This window comes from Xenopus laevis, chromosome 1S, assembly GCF_017654675.1.
Source record: "Xenopus laevis strain J_2021 chromosome 1S, Xenopus_laevis_v10.1, whole genome shotgun sequence".
In the NCBI taxonomy this organism is placed as follows: Eukaryota; Metazoa; Chordata; class Amphibia; order Anura; family Pipidae; genus Xenopus; species Xenopus laevis.
Window position 1 is genome coordinate 10,978,890 of NC_054372.1, and position 15,198 is coordinate 10,994,087.

Genomic DNA, 15,198 nt, shown 5'->3' on the forward strand with positions numbered 1-15,198 from the left:
CCTTGACTTCATATTATTTGCCTCAAGACCCTCCTAACAGCAATGACCCCCCAAAACCATACATTTTTGGAAAGTACACATTCTGCCGATTCCAACAAAGATAACGACGTCTTTCTACACGAAACTACCAAACTGCAAAGCTTTTCTAAACATATAGGTTTTTACAACATTTCTGAAAATCGCCTAAAAATGTTGCAGTTTGCCGCATTTATCGGACACAATGTTTTACGTACAAAGAAAAATCTCTCTAAATATGGACGTCAGAGGTCTAATAAATAGTTTGATGCCCAATATGTATAGATTTACCAAAGTATGTGTTGTGTATGGACCCCAAATGAAAAACGTAACTATGAATTTTCACGCTAGCCAACTAAGCTGCAGAAAAGAGAACCCTAACTGTACGTTATGTGCCGTAAGACCCCCAAACTGTAAAAAGACCCCCAGAAACCCATATATTTTTGGAAAGCACATATTTTGGCGGATCAAACTAAGTAAAATCTATCTTTCTATACCAAAGCACCAAACAGCAAAACGATACTAAAGATACATAGGGAACAATAATGCAGGGATAAAATTGCAATAAAACCACAAAAATAGCGTAAATCAATGAAATAACAAAATAATTGTTCTGACAGCGTAATTAGTGGCCGAAATCGATTATCCAATAGTCACGCTGCCAAAATAACACGTTTTTAGGCAAAAAAAACAAAAGATAACAGTATAATGAATTCGTAAAAAAAAAAAAAAACACCTGTTTGTGTATACATATTTGTGCACTAATAAAAGTTATCTGAGTGTGCAAATACATGTAAATAAGTGTAAATAAGTGTAAATAACTGTACAAAAGGGACCAAGTGTGCTAAAATTAAAAAAAAAAAATTTAAAAAAATTCCAATCTTTACTAAAATGCATAAATGTACTGTAAGTATGTGTAGGTGCAGGTAAGTGTGTAAAAAAACGTGCACTTACCGTTTTTGGAGCAGGAGAATCGCTGTCTTCTTTGGAGGAGTCCTGGCAGCGTGTCTGCAGAGTTGCTGCGCAGCAGGAAGTGCGTGGGCGGCTCTGCAGGCAGGAAGAAGGTGAGTGTAGTAGCAGACGCTCCATGCGATGCGTCTGCTACTTTGAAGTCGGATCTGCGACAATCGAGTCGCAGATCCGACTTGACAGCCCCCCAGCCTCGTTGCCTAGGGGGCTGTCTTCTCTCCCCACTCTCTGCGGAGGCGGCAAAAGCCGCCGAAGCAGAGAGAGCGCTCAGCTGCTAAAGAACGTACAATGTACGTTCTTGGCAGCCTGAGCATTTGCCTGCCAGCACGTACGCCGTACGTGCTTGGCAGGCAAAGGGTTAATAGAGTGAGCTCTAATACATCTTCTAGGAAAAATGAGCTCCCCTATAAAATCTATTGGATCTATCTGTCTATTGGATCTAACTGTCTATGACACCCAACTCCTGCATGAAGATAGAATGAAGAGAAATAGATTCTATGAGAGGGACAGTAAAGAAAAACTTGATTATTTCGGAAACGGTACAGCATTTTTAATTTTTTTATTAATTATATTAACAAAACTTCTTATTTCAGTATGCTGAAGCTTATATTAAATTTTCATTTTTGTGATAGTTCCCCTTTAAGCAAACATTTTAATTTTACATTTTGCAAAGTTCTGGGCAGAGTTATAGTATTGGAATTACACATTTGTTTTATGATTACATGATAGATTATCCTAAAAGGATAACATGACACAAGAAAACAGTTAAACAAAAAACAAAAAAAAACACACAAGGAAATCCAAGGACATGATTGGCACCAGGAGAAAAGCAGATTGAAATAAATAGTGCCACAGCAGCTCCTTTCAAATTGTGATAAGGGCAAAGTTGCAGAGCGGCCCTGTGAAAATTCTCGATGACAGTCATCGTTAGGAAGCGACACAAATAATGGCTTGCATTAATGTTTTTTCCTTCAAACGGAAAATCTCTGGAGATTTGAGCATAAACGACGTGACGGGGATGAGAATGGAACGAAGAATTATTTAAAATAAACTTGGCAGGTCTTTGCAGAAATATGTTTATCATTTCCTTTCTCTTTAGCAAAGCTTTGGATTTAGGCAACTGCTATAGGCCAGATGGCCCCCACTGCATAAGACGCCTAACAATAAGGCTGCTTTCAACTTGGCCCATACTCACAAGTGAGGTCTTCTAAATAAACATTGAGATATTATTTTGAGATAATTCTGGTAGACACGCTCCACATGTATAACTTTTAGATTTGGCCAAAGACTGAATCTTCAAAAAAAATAGAATCCTAGCCCTAAATTGTATAGATGAATTTGACAAAAATTCTGAAGTTTTGAGCTCTAGGATGCATTTGCCTGGCAAGGATTTTGTCACTGGCAAATCTTTTTATTTGTCTATTTATGTTATGCAAAACGAAAATGTTGGGTTAATGGAGTGTAAAATAAAAAGCACAAAATGAAAACATTGCAGTACAGGAATGGGATCCATTATCCCGAAACCCTTTATCTAGAATGCACCTAATTACGGAAAAGCGTTCTCCCATAGACTCCATTATAATACAATAATCTAAATTTTCTACTTGGGGTGCCAAAAGTTACTACTTTTACTTAACCGACACCCGGGCCAGTGCTCCTATTAGGAGAAAACTGCACCAGCCCAGGGTTCTTCTTGCGAGCACCACAGAGTGATCATCTTCCTGCTTTTTCGGTTTTTAAATTTCCCGGGGCAGACGCATGCACAGTAGAAAGAAATAGCCAACTTTTTGTTAACGTTCGGCATTTTGCTCTACTGCTCATGCGCAGTGGCAAGAAGACCCGACGAAGCTTGAAGCCCATTGGTCCGTGGTGCTCTCTAGAATAACCATGGGCCGGTGAAGTTTTCTACTGATAGGAGCACCGGCCAGGGTGTTGGGTAAGTAAAATTGGTCACTTGGGAGTGCCTAACTTTTAACTAGCTGAGCAGAGCACCATCTGTTATCATTTGATGTTTGTTAATTCTATATAAGGTAACTGGTTTTGCCTTCTATGCCATTTCCCATCTGAAATGACAGTCATGACTTTAAGCTAGGGATGCACCGAATACACTATTTTGGATTCAGCCGAACCCCCAAATCCATCGTAAAAGATTTGGCCCCGAATCCTAATTTGCATGTGGGAAGGGGAACAAATATTTTACTTCCTTGTTTTGTGACAAAAAGTCACACAATTTCCCTGCCACCCCTATTTTGCATATGCAAATTGGGATTCGGTTCGGCCGAGCAGAAGGATTTGGTCGAATCCTGCTGAAAAAGGCCGAATCCCGCACCGAATCCTGGATTCGGTGCATCCCTACTTTCAGCTGATTTGACACTGCCCCTTGAATTCCTAAAAGTCACAAGGGCTCAACTGTACCATTGCCCAAGAACCATGATGGCTTTCATTGGAAAGATATTTAGAAGACCAAAAGAAGAGCACAGACATTTGAGGCAATGGTATTTTAAACTTTTTTTTAGTGGCGTAGATCATTGTGTGTTATGGCCATTAAATGGAAGGAGCTCTTGTCTTCCCCCAATGCTACAAAAAATTGCAGACTCTAAAGTTGGGTTGCTTAGGGGGTGGCATAGGAGACGGGCCTGGTGATGTTCTGGCAGTTGCGACCCACCCAGTAATAAGAGTACATTCTTGAATCATTGTGGCTGATGCCTCGTGTTTATTTCGCTCTGCTGAATATGAACATGGTCTAAAGTCATTTCCACTGAGAATTCAACTTCTTACATATTTGCCTTTTCTATTAACAGCTGATAATGCTGCTTTATACTCTGACTGTTTCTTTGTTCAGCCCCGAGCTATTCCAGATAACTGTCATATTCAGAATATTTCAATCGTACGTGGTTTTTTCTTCTTCTTCGGAAATGCATCCACTTTAAATGCGCTGGAACAAGTTTATTTTTATGTTAATAACAAACATTCTTGGGCCTGGATTATTGTGTTTTTCATGACACTGAATTATACAGTTCCCCACAGAGTTTTCTTCTTTCTTCCCTTTTTCCTCTAAGAATGAACTGTCACAGCGTGACATATTTATGCACTTCCAAATAATCTCTATGGATGCCAATTCAAAATAAATCAGGTTCATCGCTCGTTTGAAGGCTCCCCGCTTTCCTTCGCCGCAGTTCTGAGAAGCGCAGCAGCAGTTAGCGGGCGACATTTACTTTGGTTGAAAGCAAAATACCTTCAGTCGTACATCGGTGCCTCTTGAACTCTCTGCTGTTTTGATGTTTTCAAATGTAAACCCAGATGCTTAACCCATGGTTGAACAGCAGCAGCGATTTGATGCCTGGTGTTTCCATTATCCTCCCATCTCTGTACCTGGCACGGTAAATGCTTCTAATGTTATTGCTCCGTATTCTAACTGGAGAACCAGACCTTTAGGTTGCTATAAATTGGATAATCATGGTGGACATTGGAGAAAGTGGGGATCCATGAAGTTTATAGCTCTGTAAACAACTGGTATCCAAGCTTCAAACCTCTTTTTTTTTTTCCTCTGTATGCTGTGTTTTAAAAGCAAAAGCCTTCAGTACTCTGCCTTTAAAGGGATACATGATTTTTTCAAAATGCATCAGTTAATAGTGCTGCTCCAGCAGACTTCTGCATTGTAATCCATTTTTCAAAAAAGCAAACTGATTTTTTTTATATTTCATTTTGAAATCTGACATGGGGCTAGACATATTGTCGGTTTCCCAGGTGCCCGCAGTAACGTGACTTGTGATCTGATAAACTTAAGTCACTCTTTACTGCTGCATTGCAAGTTGGAGTGATATCCCCCCCCCCAGCAGCCTAACAACAGAACAATGGGAAGGTAACCAGATAGCAGCTCCCTGGTAGATATAAGAACAGCACTTAAAAGACGAATAAAAAAAAAAAAAAGAATTTAAAAAAATTTGTTCGTATACTATGAAAAAAAACACCAACACGTATTAAACTTTAAAATTGCAAAGTCTTTATTTAGAAATAACTTACCGAAACTCCGCTTGCGCTCCTCTTCAGAAAAGGTGATCGGATGATCCATCGTGCGGCGCTCAATTTCTCCTCCCTGCCTTCCTTATAGGAGATAGCCAGGGAGAAGAAATCGAACTCCGCATGATGGATCTAACCCTGTCGTCTTTTCTGAAGAGGAGCGCAAGCTGAGTTTTGGTAAGTTATTTCTAAGTAAAGACTGTGCGATTTTTAAGTTTAATATGTGTTGTGGGTTTTTTCTTCGTAGTATACTAACACATTTTTTTAATGTTACTGGTCCTTTAATAGTAAAATCCATGTCCCACTGCGACTCCTTCAGTTACAGTGAGTAGGAAAAATAACAGCCTGACAGAAAGCAGTTCCATCCTAAAGTGCTGGCTCTTTCTGAAAGCACATGACCAGGCAAAATGATCTGAGATGCACCTACACACCAATATTACAACAAAAAAATACAGTTGTTGAGTTATGAAATTTTACATGGTAGCGTGAATTATTTGCAGTGTAAACACCATAAAAGAGAGATTCCCTTTAAGGGGATTAAAATTTATATGGATAATGATTTATTAATCATCTAGTTTGTGTAGGTGTATTTATATAGATATGAAGCGCCGCTCCAGACCGAGACGAGACAGTGTATGGTGCCACGGTATGCTGTAGTTTGCTCCCAGCCAACTTTTGCCTTTTTTTTTTTTTTGGCTCATTAGATCAGGACTAGGGATGGGCGAATTTTTTCGCCGAAAAAATGACGCCCATAGACCTGTATGGAGACGCGCGTCTTTTGACAAAATAATTTCGCCGCGCGACAAATTTTTTTTGACGCCCATAGACTTTAATGGGCGTCTGCGACATTTCGCCGGCGGCGAATTTTTGGCGAAACGAAATGGGTCAAATTCGCCCATCCCTGATCAGGACAAAAATTTAAGAATGCAACAGCAACCTATTTCTGTGGCCACCTGTGAGCTGTGGTAATTTTCAAGATTTCCATTGCAGTGCCAAGTTACATAAAAATCTTGAAAATTCTAAATTAGATTTAAGATTAGACCCTTGATAAATCTGCCCCTTACTGTAGAGTCCTGCAGCGGGCTGGGTACCTGCGGGTAACCTGCAAAAAAAGCGGGCACCCTGCGGAATGTGGGGAGGAATTTCAGCTGCGGGTCTCCTCTAAATTTCTTATCTTATGTAATATTGTCTATTTTTTACTCCTTTTAAAGTTTTACAAAACTTGTTTCTGTCACCACCCACTTTTGATGATGTCACGTCTGGTTTGCAGCACCATCAATTCCTGTTTGATGGTGGTCGGTGGGTTTCGGGTCGGGTTACGGATAAGGCAGTAGCGGGTCGGGTAGCGGATCAAAGTGGGTAAATATGCCGGTTGCGGTTCAGGTCGCGGGTCGGATCTGGGTCTTGGTTCTGCGCAGGACTCTACCTTACTGTGCGTGACTCTGGTTCCAAGATACAAAATCTTTGTGAGCAGTGTATTTCCCTAGTCTGACCTGCACCCAAACCTAACCTGCAGTGGTTGGCCACATTTTAATCCAAATCTGCCCAGCCAGTGGTCAAACGGTGGATTAGTGATGTGCTGGTCGGGGGCAAGTCTATAAATTCCAGCGCTGGAAGCCGGCAGTACTAGGTCCCACTTCCCGAAGATTTTGTGCAGGAGTCGGCCCACACATCACTACTGTGGATGACAAGGGGTTTCGCATCAACCTACACATCACTAGTACCCGGCTATCAATTATAACAAGTAGGCATTCTCTTATTTCCAGTTATTTTAACTTCTACTTTTACAACAGAATCCTTCACCTCTTCATCTGGATAAATATTTTGTAGCTTTTCCCCTTTTGGATATTAAAAAAAGTCCTTTATATACCCAAAAGCAATGCTGATGGTCAACCAGGATTAGATGTGTCAGTGATGCTCAGTAGGTCTATGGTGCATTGCACAAACTTCATTATCTTCTTGCTGCTTCGAAGACTTTCTCGTGGTTAGCACATTTTCTGTATTTGGGGAATTTATGATGCTGGCCAAATCTGGGCGAGAGCTCGATTATTTCCTGTATGGAGCTATTTTAGATATTTTGGCTCATCAGCTAGAAATACTGTAGCAGCTGTTCTTTAGTCATTTGCTGGCTCAGATTGTTTCCCCTTCACTTGATTCGCCAGTGCAGAATACATATATAAGAGGGGTGCAGTGGTGGTATAAGAGAGAAAATAGAGACGCCATGGTCACTTGCCTGGTCTTGATTTGTAAAAAGCTATTTTTGTGCCACCATCAAAATAGTCAAGTGGCCTTTGTTGTTTTCAGATAAAGCTTCAGAGCTGGCAATCTTGCTCCGTGGCTAGAGCTGTGAAGTCTGTACAAAAATCCTTTGACAGTTATCCAGAAAGCTCCAAATTACGGAAAGTCAGTCTTCCATAGACTCCATTATATCCAAATCATCTCCATTTGAAAAAATGATTCCCATTTTCTCTGTAATAATAAAACAGTAACTTGTACTTGATCCCAACTAAAATATAATTAATCCTTATTGGAAGCAAAACCAGCCTATTGGATTTATTTAATGTTTATATGATTTTCTTGTAGACTATAAAAAGTACAGAAAGATCCGTTATCCGGAAAGTCCCAAGCATTCTGGATAACATATTTGTACTTCAGACTCCAACTCGACTCCTCTATTTTTAAAGGAACAGTTACACCAACAACTTAAGTATATCTACTGTGTATCCTGTGCTTGAATGGCTGCCCCCATGGCTACACAGCAACTTGTTTATATAAACTATAGTAGTACTTATGTTATCTACTGTGTATCCTGTGCTTGAATGGCTACCCCCATGGCTACACAGCAGCTTGTTTATATAAACTATAGTAGTACTTATCTGTTACTACTGTGTATCCTGTGCTTGAATGGCTGCCCCCATGGCTACACAGCAGCTTGTTTATATAAACTATAGTAGTACTTATCTGTTATCTACTGTGTATCCTGTGCTTGAATGGCTGCCCCCATGGCTACACAGCAACTTGTTTATATAAACTATAGTAGTACTTATGTTATCTACTGTGTATCCTGTGCTTGAATTGCTACCCCCATGGCTACACAGCAGCTTGTTTATATAAACTATAGTAGTACTTATCTGTTATCTACTGTGTATCCTGTGCTTGAATGGCTGCCCCCATGGCTACACAGCAGCTTGTTTATATAAACTATAGTAGTACTTATCTGTTATCTACTGTGTATCCTGTGCTTGAATGGCTGCCCCCATGGCTACACAGCAACTTGTTTATATAAACTATAGTAGTACTTATGTTATCTACTGTGTATCCTGTGCTTGAATGGCTACCCCCATGGCTACACAGCAGCTTGTTTATATAAACTATAGTAGTACTTATCTGTTATCTACTGTGTATCCTGTGCTTGAATGGCTGCCCCCATGGCTACACAGCAGCTTGTTTATAAAAACTATAGTAGTACTTATCTGTTATCTACTGTGTATCCTGTGCTTGAATGGCTGTCCCCATGGCTACACAGCAGCTTGTTTATATAAACTATAGTAGTGTTTCTCAAGCAAACACAGCTTTTATTACCAGTGTATGCTAACAGAATATTATATCTTAATTACTTTAAAATGCTTTCATATTTTGGTGTTACGGTTCCTAATGTATTTTCCATGTTGATTTGAAAGAAATGAAGTACACAACATACAAAGCATTGTATCACTGCCAAAGCTCAAAAATATAAACCACCTCCATTGTTAATTCTAAATCAAAATGAATCTACATAAACCAAAAACAATTGGAAATCCTAAAACAACATATATATTAGTTGAACCTGGCATGTAGCTGTAGAGTACCTGTTAAATAAAATTCAAGATGTAAGTATTGTTCTTAGAAACAGAATTGCTTCAAATCCTCCTTCATAGAAGCTCTTAAATCTGATTTTGATTATTTTCAGTGGTTGTAGTTAGTTATTAGGAGTTGGAGATGGAGATACCCAAAATTGCTTCTGGCTCCACTACTCGACCTCCACAGCTCTGTCCATGGCACGGAGAGCTATTAAGGTGCATATGGAACATGTTTAGACTATACCAAATGTCATCTACAACACCCCCAGCTGCTGTTACCATTTTTCCATTTATTCCGTATTTATAGCATCGCAACACCGGCACAACCTGATGGGTTTTATGTCTGTAAGGAGAAAGATTTTACTGATTGTAAATGGGATTGTGCTACTATGGAAGTCTTGGCTTCTTTTAACAAACACTACACTGGGCAGAACAATGGCTTCCTGCCTGTATAATGTAGTGCATAGTAAGGAATGAGTCCAAAAACAAGTCTATTAAAGGGGACCCCGTCACCCAAAAAAAAATGTAGAAATCCTATTTTATCACATTAGTCAAGCAAAATTAACTTTTAAGTACACTAAATAAATTATTTGAATCTTGTTTCCTTTAGTCTGTGAACTCATAAATATAGCAAGCAGGCAGGAGCCATTTTGTGCACACTGTTATTAAGACAAGTCTTGTATCATCTCAGAATCTTGTTTGTGCACCAGAATGGGGGACCTGATGTCCATAACCAGGCCCTGGCTACACAATTAAATGGTAAAGAGAACGGGGGAATGTGGGGAGAGCAGTGACATCTAAGAAGTGCTGAATGGAAAGTGAAAGTAAATGTCTGGCCCGCCTTTAGGCATAGAGGAGGGGCAGACAATATTTGATTGACAGCTGAGTTTTAAATGAGCTTACAACAGCTACAAATGCTTTAAAAAAAAATTCAATTGGATTTCATGTTTAATTTGAAAAGGATTGTTATTATAACGATTTTTATGTCTGGATGACAGGTCCACTTTAAATGGGTGGATCATCTTTTAAGAAAAAAATGAAAAACAAATGCTCTGTAAGGCTATGATGGTACTGTTATTTCTGTTACTTTTTTTTATTACTCTATTAGGCCTTCTCCTACTCATATTTCAGTCTCTTATTCAAATCAATGCATAATTGCTAGGGTAATTTGCCCCGTAGCAACCAGATAACTGGAGAGCTATTGAATAAAAAGCTAAATAGCTCAAAAATCATAAATAATAAAAAAAAAAAAAGCAAAACCAGTTGCAAAAAATATCCCTAAAAGTTAATTTTAAAGGCAAACAACTTCTTCAAAAGGACATTCTGAAGAAAATCATGAATAAAACCAGGGCACTCCTTGTCTGAGGGATGCTTCATTAATTGGTAGGGCCAATCAAGATTTCCTCCATTTTTTTTTTGTAATAAAACCTCCCACCAGATGACACTATTTCATGGGACAGATACAACCGTTGGCATGTATTTTCTCAATTAACCTGTTAATATTCTTAACTGTACTGTATTAGGGACATATTCGTATATGTAATTCCTCCAATGTGTGTATTGCAGCCCGCTTACACTTGCCCTTTTCCATTCCTTTTTTGCCTATTTACAACAGTTATCGAAAAGTTGGAACTAATGTCTCTTTATGGTGCCAATTAATAACAGAAATCTCCATCGCTTTATTCGCTGTTTATGGCTTCCTTCTCCGTGACATTCTGCAACAAAATCCATTATCCTGTGCATATTGAGGAAATAAATGAAGTTTTTATAATGTTCATTCTAAATGGGATGTTGTAATACGGAATATTTCTTTACACCAATTAATTGTAATTATAAAGGCTATATAAAGGGTGTTGATAAATCCCTATAGCCAAGAGAGTCATTTTAAACTCTAAAGAGCAGCACTAGATGTAAATTGTCTGTCCTTTCCTAGTGGTTACTTTGAAATGAAGGTTTGAATTATTTCTATAATAGACGGAGGGGGGGGGGGGTATTTTTTGAAGTATGTTACTATCTCTTGCCTTCCTTTATTTAAAAAAAAAATCCTGTATCAACTCGAACATCTTGTTTATATAAAGGCAGGTATAGCCCAAGATAGAGTCCTGCCCGCAACCCGCATACTTACCCACTTGGACCCGCTACCCGACCCGCAAGTACCTTATCCGCAACCCGATCCGAGACCCACTAACCATCAAGAAACAGGAAGTGCTGTCATTGTAAACCGGAAGTGACATCATTGGAAGTTGGCGTGATCAGAAAAAAAAGGAGTAAAACAGGAAGCGATGTCACTGTAAACCGGAAGTGACATTATTGAAAGTAGGCGTGATCAGAAAAAAAAGGAGTAAAACTCGCTATTGAGAAGACCCGCAAACCCGGAGAACCACCGACCCACATCTATACCCGAAACTTATACCTGCAACCTGCAGGGTACCAAAGGTAACCTGCGCGTACCCGACCCTCTGCAGGACTCTAGCCCAAGACCCTCAACAGCCTTTTCGAAGGGAAGATCTGAAAATGCCTCACTAGGGATAATTAGTAATGCATTGCGGTTCATATTACATGGCATATACATTACATATATATTGCATTATATCAAAAATTTAACCCTGTATTATGAGCTGTTGTGACAGATGAACGTAATTTTGTGCGTGATTTCCGGCAAACCGTAAGCTTAACTTTTCAACAGATGCTTAAAACTTACTGAGCTTGTTCACTGTCACAAGATGGGGAGCTCCTGGGGACAACGTTGAAGGCCTAGATCATTACTGTTATAGGGCTGCTGAACCTCTGTGTTGGTATGCCTAATTCAGTATATAAAATACAGTACATCGTGTTTTTTTAAATTTTTAGACTTTAGTTCTCCTTTAACTAAAGTTGTAATGGATTTTTTTCAGTTTGTCATTTTTTAATATATACTATGGACTGGGCATTTAGAAGTATATTTTTTAAGTATACTTAAATCTTATCCTGTATTTTTATTTTTCCTTAGGACTTGGTGAACATTGAAATGTTTTTGACTGCCAAGGAAGTGGAGGAGTCTCTGGAAAGGCAAGAAACCATGACTTGCCTGGCCTGGTGCCATGATAACAAATCAAGGCTTAGGAAAATGAAGGTATGTATTGTAGACTGATCTGAGTGCTGCATCTTTCACTATGAAACCATCTGCAGCACGTCACTTGGTTTAGTTATAGAAATAAAATCAACTATAGGTAGGGTTGCCACCTTTTTAAAATCTATGTATGTAAAGGGGTGGGATGACATCACCAGACGGTCGAGAAAGTCTTTGGGTAGGTTGAAGAGTTGGGTACCTTTTTACTGGATGAGGGGCTTAAGGGGGTGGGGTGAGGGCTGATCAGGGGCTGCACTTTGGGGTATTACAAATTTACCGCCAACTACATTGCCAGTAACTGTGTAATACCGGCCCTGGCAGATGTTTTCACCGGTAAAATACTGGCCTGGTGGCAAACCTACCTATAGGGGGAGGTAAAAAAACATCTCACAAATAGTTCATAGATATTTAATATAAATATATATATATATATATATATATATATATATATATATATATTTTTTTTTTTATATTTATATTTTAAAATATATGTAGCAAGCTACACTTTCTGCCACCCCACTACTTCATGCCAAGTTAGGTACCTCATAAATGAACAGAGATACCAACTGATATGCGGTGCATATTAGTCTATAACATGTTTTCCATTTCATGATAATCCTAAATTCCAGTATCTAATTCTGGTAGATCTCCAACTATAGGGCTCACCCCCCCACTCCAGGAGTCCTAGATCAGTGGATAGGGACACTGGCTAAAGGCTATCCACCTGTTCCTTCTCCTGGAGACCCAACTTTGAGGTCAGTTAGGGGTAAGCATTGAGTTACCTACTCTGATAAAGCATCCAATGACATGAAACATGTTAGGAAGGAGGAGCACTGAGGTACCTCTGTCTTTTTTGGTGTTTATTTATTTTATTATGCATACATTTATGATTGTTTTGTGAAACCAAATAAATGTTTGTATTTTTATATTTATTATGTAAGCATTGGCCTAGTGATGGCTATCGTACTGTGCTTAGATTTGTTATCTTGGTTGCCTTGGATTAATCCCTACAAATTTGTTCATTGTTGTCACTCTACTGTATTCCAGTAGCCTTTTAGGTAAGTTTATTGTAGTGTGTCAAATCATTGACTACACTTTATAAAGAGAATTGAAAGGATCATAAGGCAAGCAAAGCATTCAATTATTCGTAATTCAAATATCGGCAGAGTCAGCTGCCAAACCCAATAAGAGTAACAACAAAAAAAATTTAGTTTCTGAACTTGGGTCGAACCTGTTTGCTAAGAACATACAGTAGACAAACCTTTTTTGTGAGTATCCATTCTACATGCTCACAATATAACATGTCTAAAACTTAGACTTGCCCTTCAGTTAATTATACTTAAATGACAATAAAGAATAAGTAACTCTGCCCTAATGGCAGCACTTATCTAGATATGTTCCGTTGGCTTTCTCTTCTTACCACCACCTCACACTGGATTTGCTCTACCACGGGTTCCTCATCACACTCGACATGTCGGGTTTATGATCTGGAATGGATTAAACGCTCCCTGTGCAAAATTTGTTTAAAGACAAATTAAACTTTTTATAGTTCATTAGCCCAAATCGGCACATGATTCCTACAGTGTACAAAGTTATTAAATGTCTGTGCTGATACATGATGATGTTCACCAGGACAATTTGGCTTTAAAGTCAATTTCTCTTTTGAGACCTTTATTTTAAAAAAAATAAAATGCATTCTTCTGCTGTGATTTCTTTTTCTTTTATACCGTTAGGCAGAACTAAGTCTAATTATTTTGGCGTGCAAGTTGGAAGTAATTGTCCCAGTGTAGTAATGAGTTGGCAGCTCCCTCACCTCTCTCACAACAAATGTACAGGGAGTCTTCAAGTTACATGCATCAGGCATACATACAACTCATACTTACAAACAAAGGCTATTACAGTAATGTACTGTGGTTTGCTTGGTCTTTATTAGCATTTAACTTTAATAAACCACCTCCCTTAATCCCCTCTGGCATGTGTTGTCTACTGCAGAAAAATAAGAGATGAGAAAAAGTGAAAAAGATCTCCGGAATTTCATGATAAAGTTGTTGGGCTTATTCAGTTTATTTTTTCTGAGACTAGTGCTGCCAACAATGACATTTGTTGTATGTCGTTGTCTTTAATTTTTACTGCCAGTTTTGGACTCTTAAAACACAGATGGTTGCAAGTGCACAAAAAGGAACAGTTCCGTTCTTTCACATTCTTCCGGGACGTGGAGATAAAAGACCAAAAAGTTGTTCTTAAAATGTAATTACCATGTAAACAATGGTTTGAAAGGAATTTTTAGTGCTTTGTATTTCATTAACATTTCTATAATTTTCTTTTTGAAACTATGCGTCCATGTTCATATATTTTCATGTATTTGATCCCAACAAAGATATAATTAATCTGTATTGAAGGCAAAACAAGCTTGTTAGTTTTTGTTGACTCCTAATTATTTTTATTTTGATGGATCATATTATCTCCAAGGACGTGGAGCAGCAATGGGAGCTGCCTTTTCACCATCCTACGCCAACCTTTATACGGGTTGGTGGGAACATATCCATGTCTTTGGACATAGTAATCCTTGTAGCGATTGTATCACTTGGTACGGTCGCTACATTGATGATCTCATATTTATTTGGTGTGGTTCACCAGACCGTTTAAAAATGTTTTCGGAAAAAACACTAACTCCCTAAATTTGATTTTCACTTCAAACCAAAATCCTGACATTGAATTTTTAGATGCCACACTTATGGGTATATCATGTGCAGGTAAGCTTGAAACTAAAGTACAGTTAGGTCCATAAATAATTGGACAGAGACAACTTTTTTTCTAATTTTGGTTCTGTACATGACCACAATGAATTTTAAATGAAACAATTCAGATGCAGTTGAACTGCAGACTTTCAGCTTTAATTCAGTGGGTTGAACAAAAAAATTGCACAATCACTTCATTATAGGGGCTCAAAAGTAATTGGACAGGGGTTCAGAAGTTATTGGACAATTGACTCAAAGGCTATTTCATGGGCAGGTGTGGGCAATTCCTTTGTTATGTCATTATCAATGAAGCAAATAAAAGCCCTGGAGTTGATTTGAGGGGGGGTGCTTGCATGTGGAATATTTTCCTGTGAACAGACAACATGCGGCCAAAGGAGCTCTCCATGCAAGTGAAATAAGCCATCCTTAAGCTGCAAAAATAGAAAAAACCCATTCAAGAAATTGCTACAAAATTAGGAATGAAAAAAAAAAAAGCCCCCACCAGCGC

General features: G+C 38.7%; 1 protein-coding gene across 1 annotated transcript in view; it reads left to right on the forward strand.

The window, feature by feature from the left end:
* maea.S (macrophage erythroblast attacher S homeolog) overlaps positions 1-15,198 on the forward strand; it is a 58,364-nt gene that overhangs the window by 32,820 nt on the left and 10,346 nt on the right. Inside the window, 1 exon segment of the mRNA NM_001091888.1 lies at positions 11,833-11,955. Within this exon segment, the coding sequence (NP_001085357.2) occupies positions 11,833-11,955 (123 nt within the window).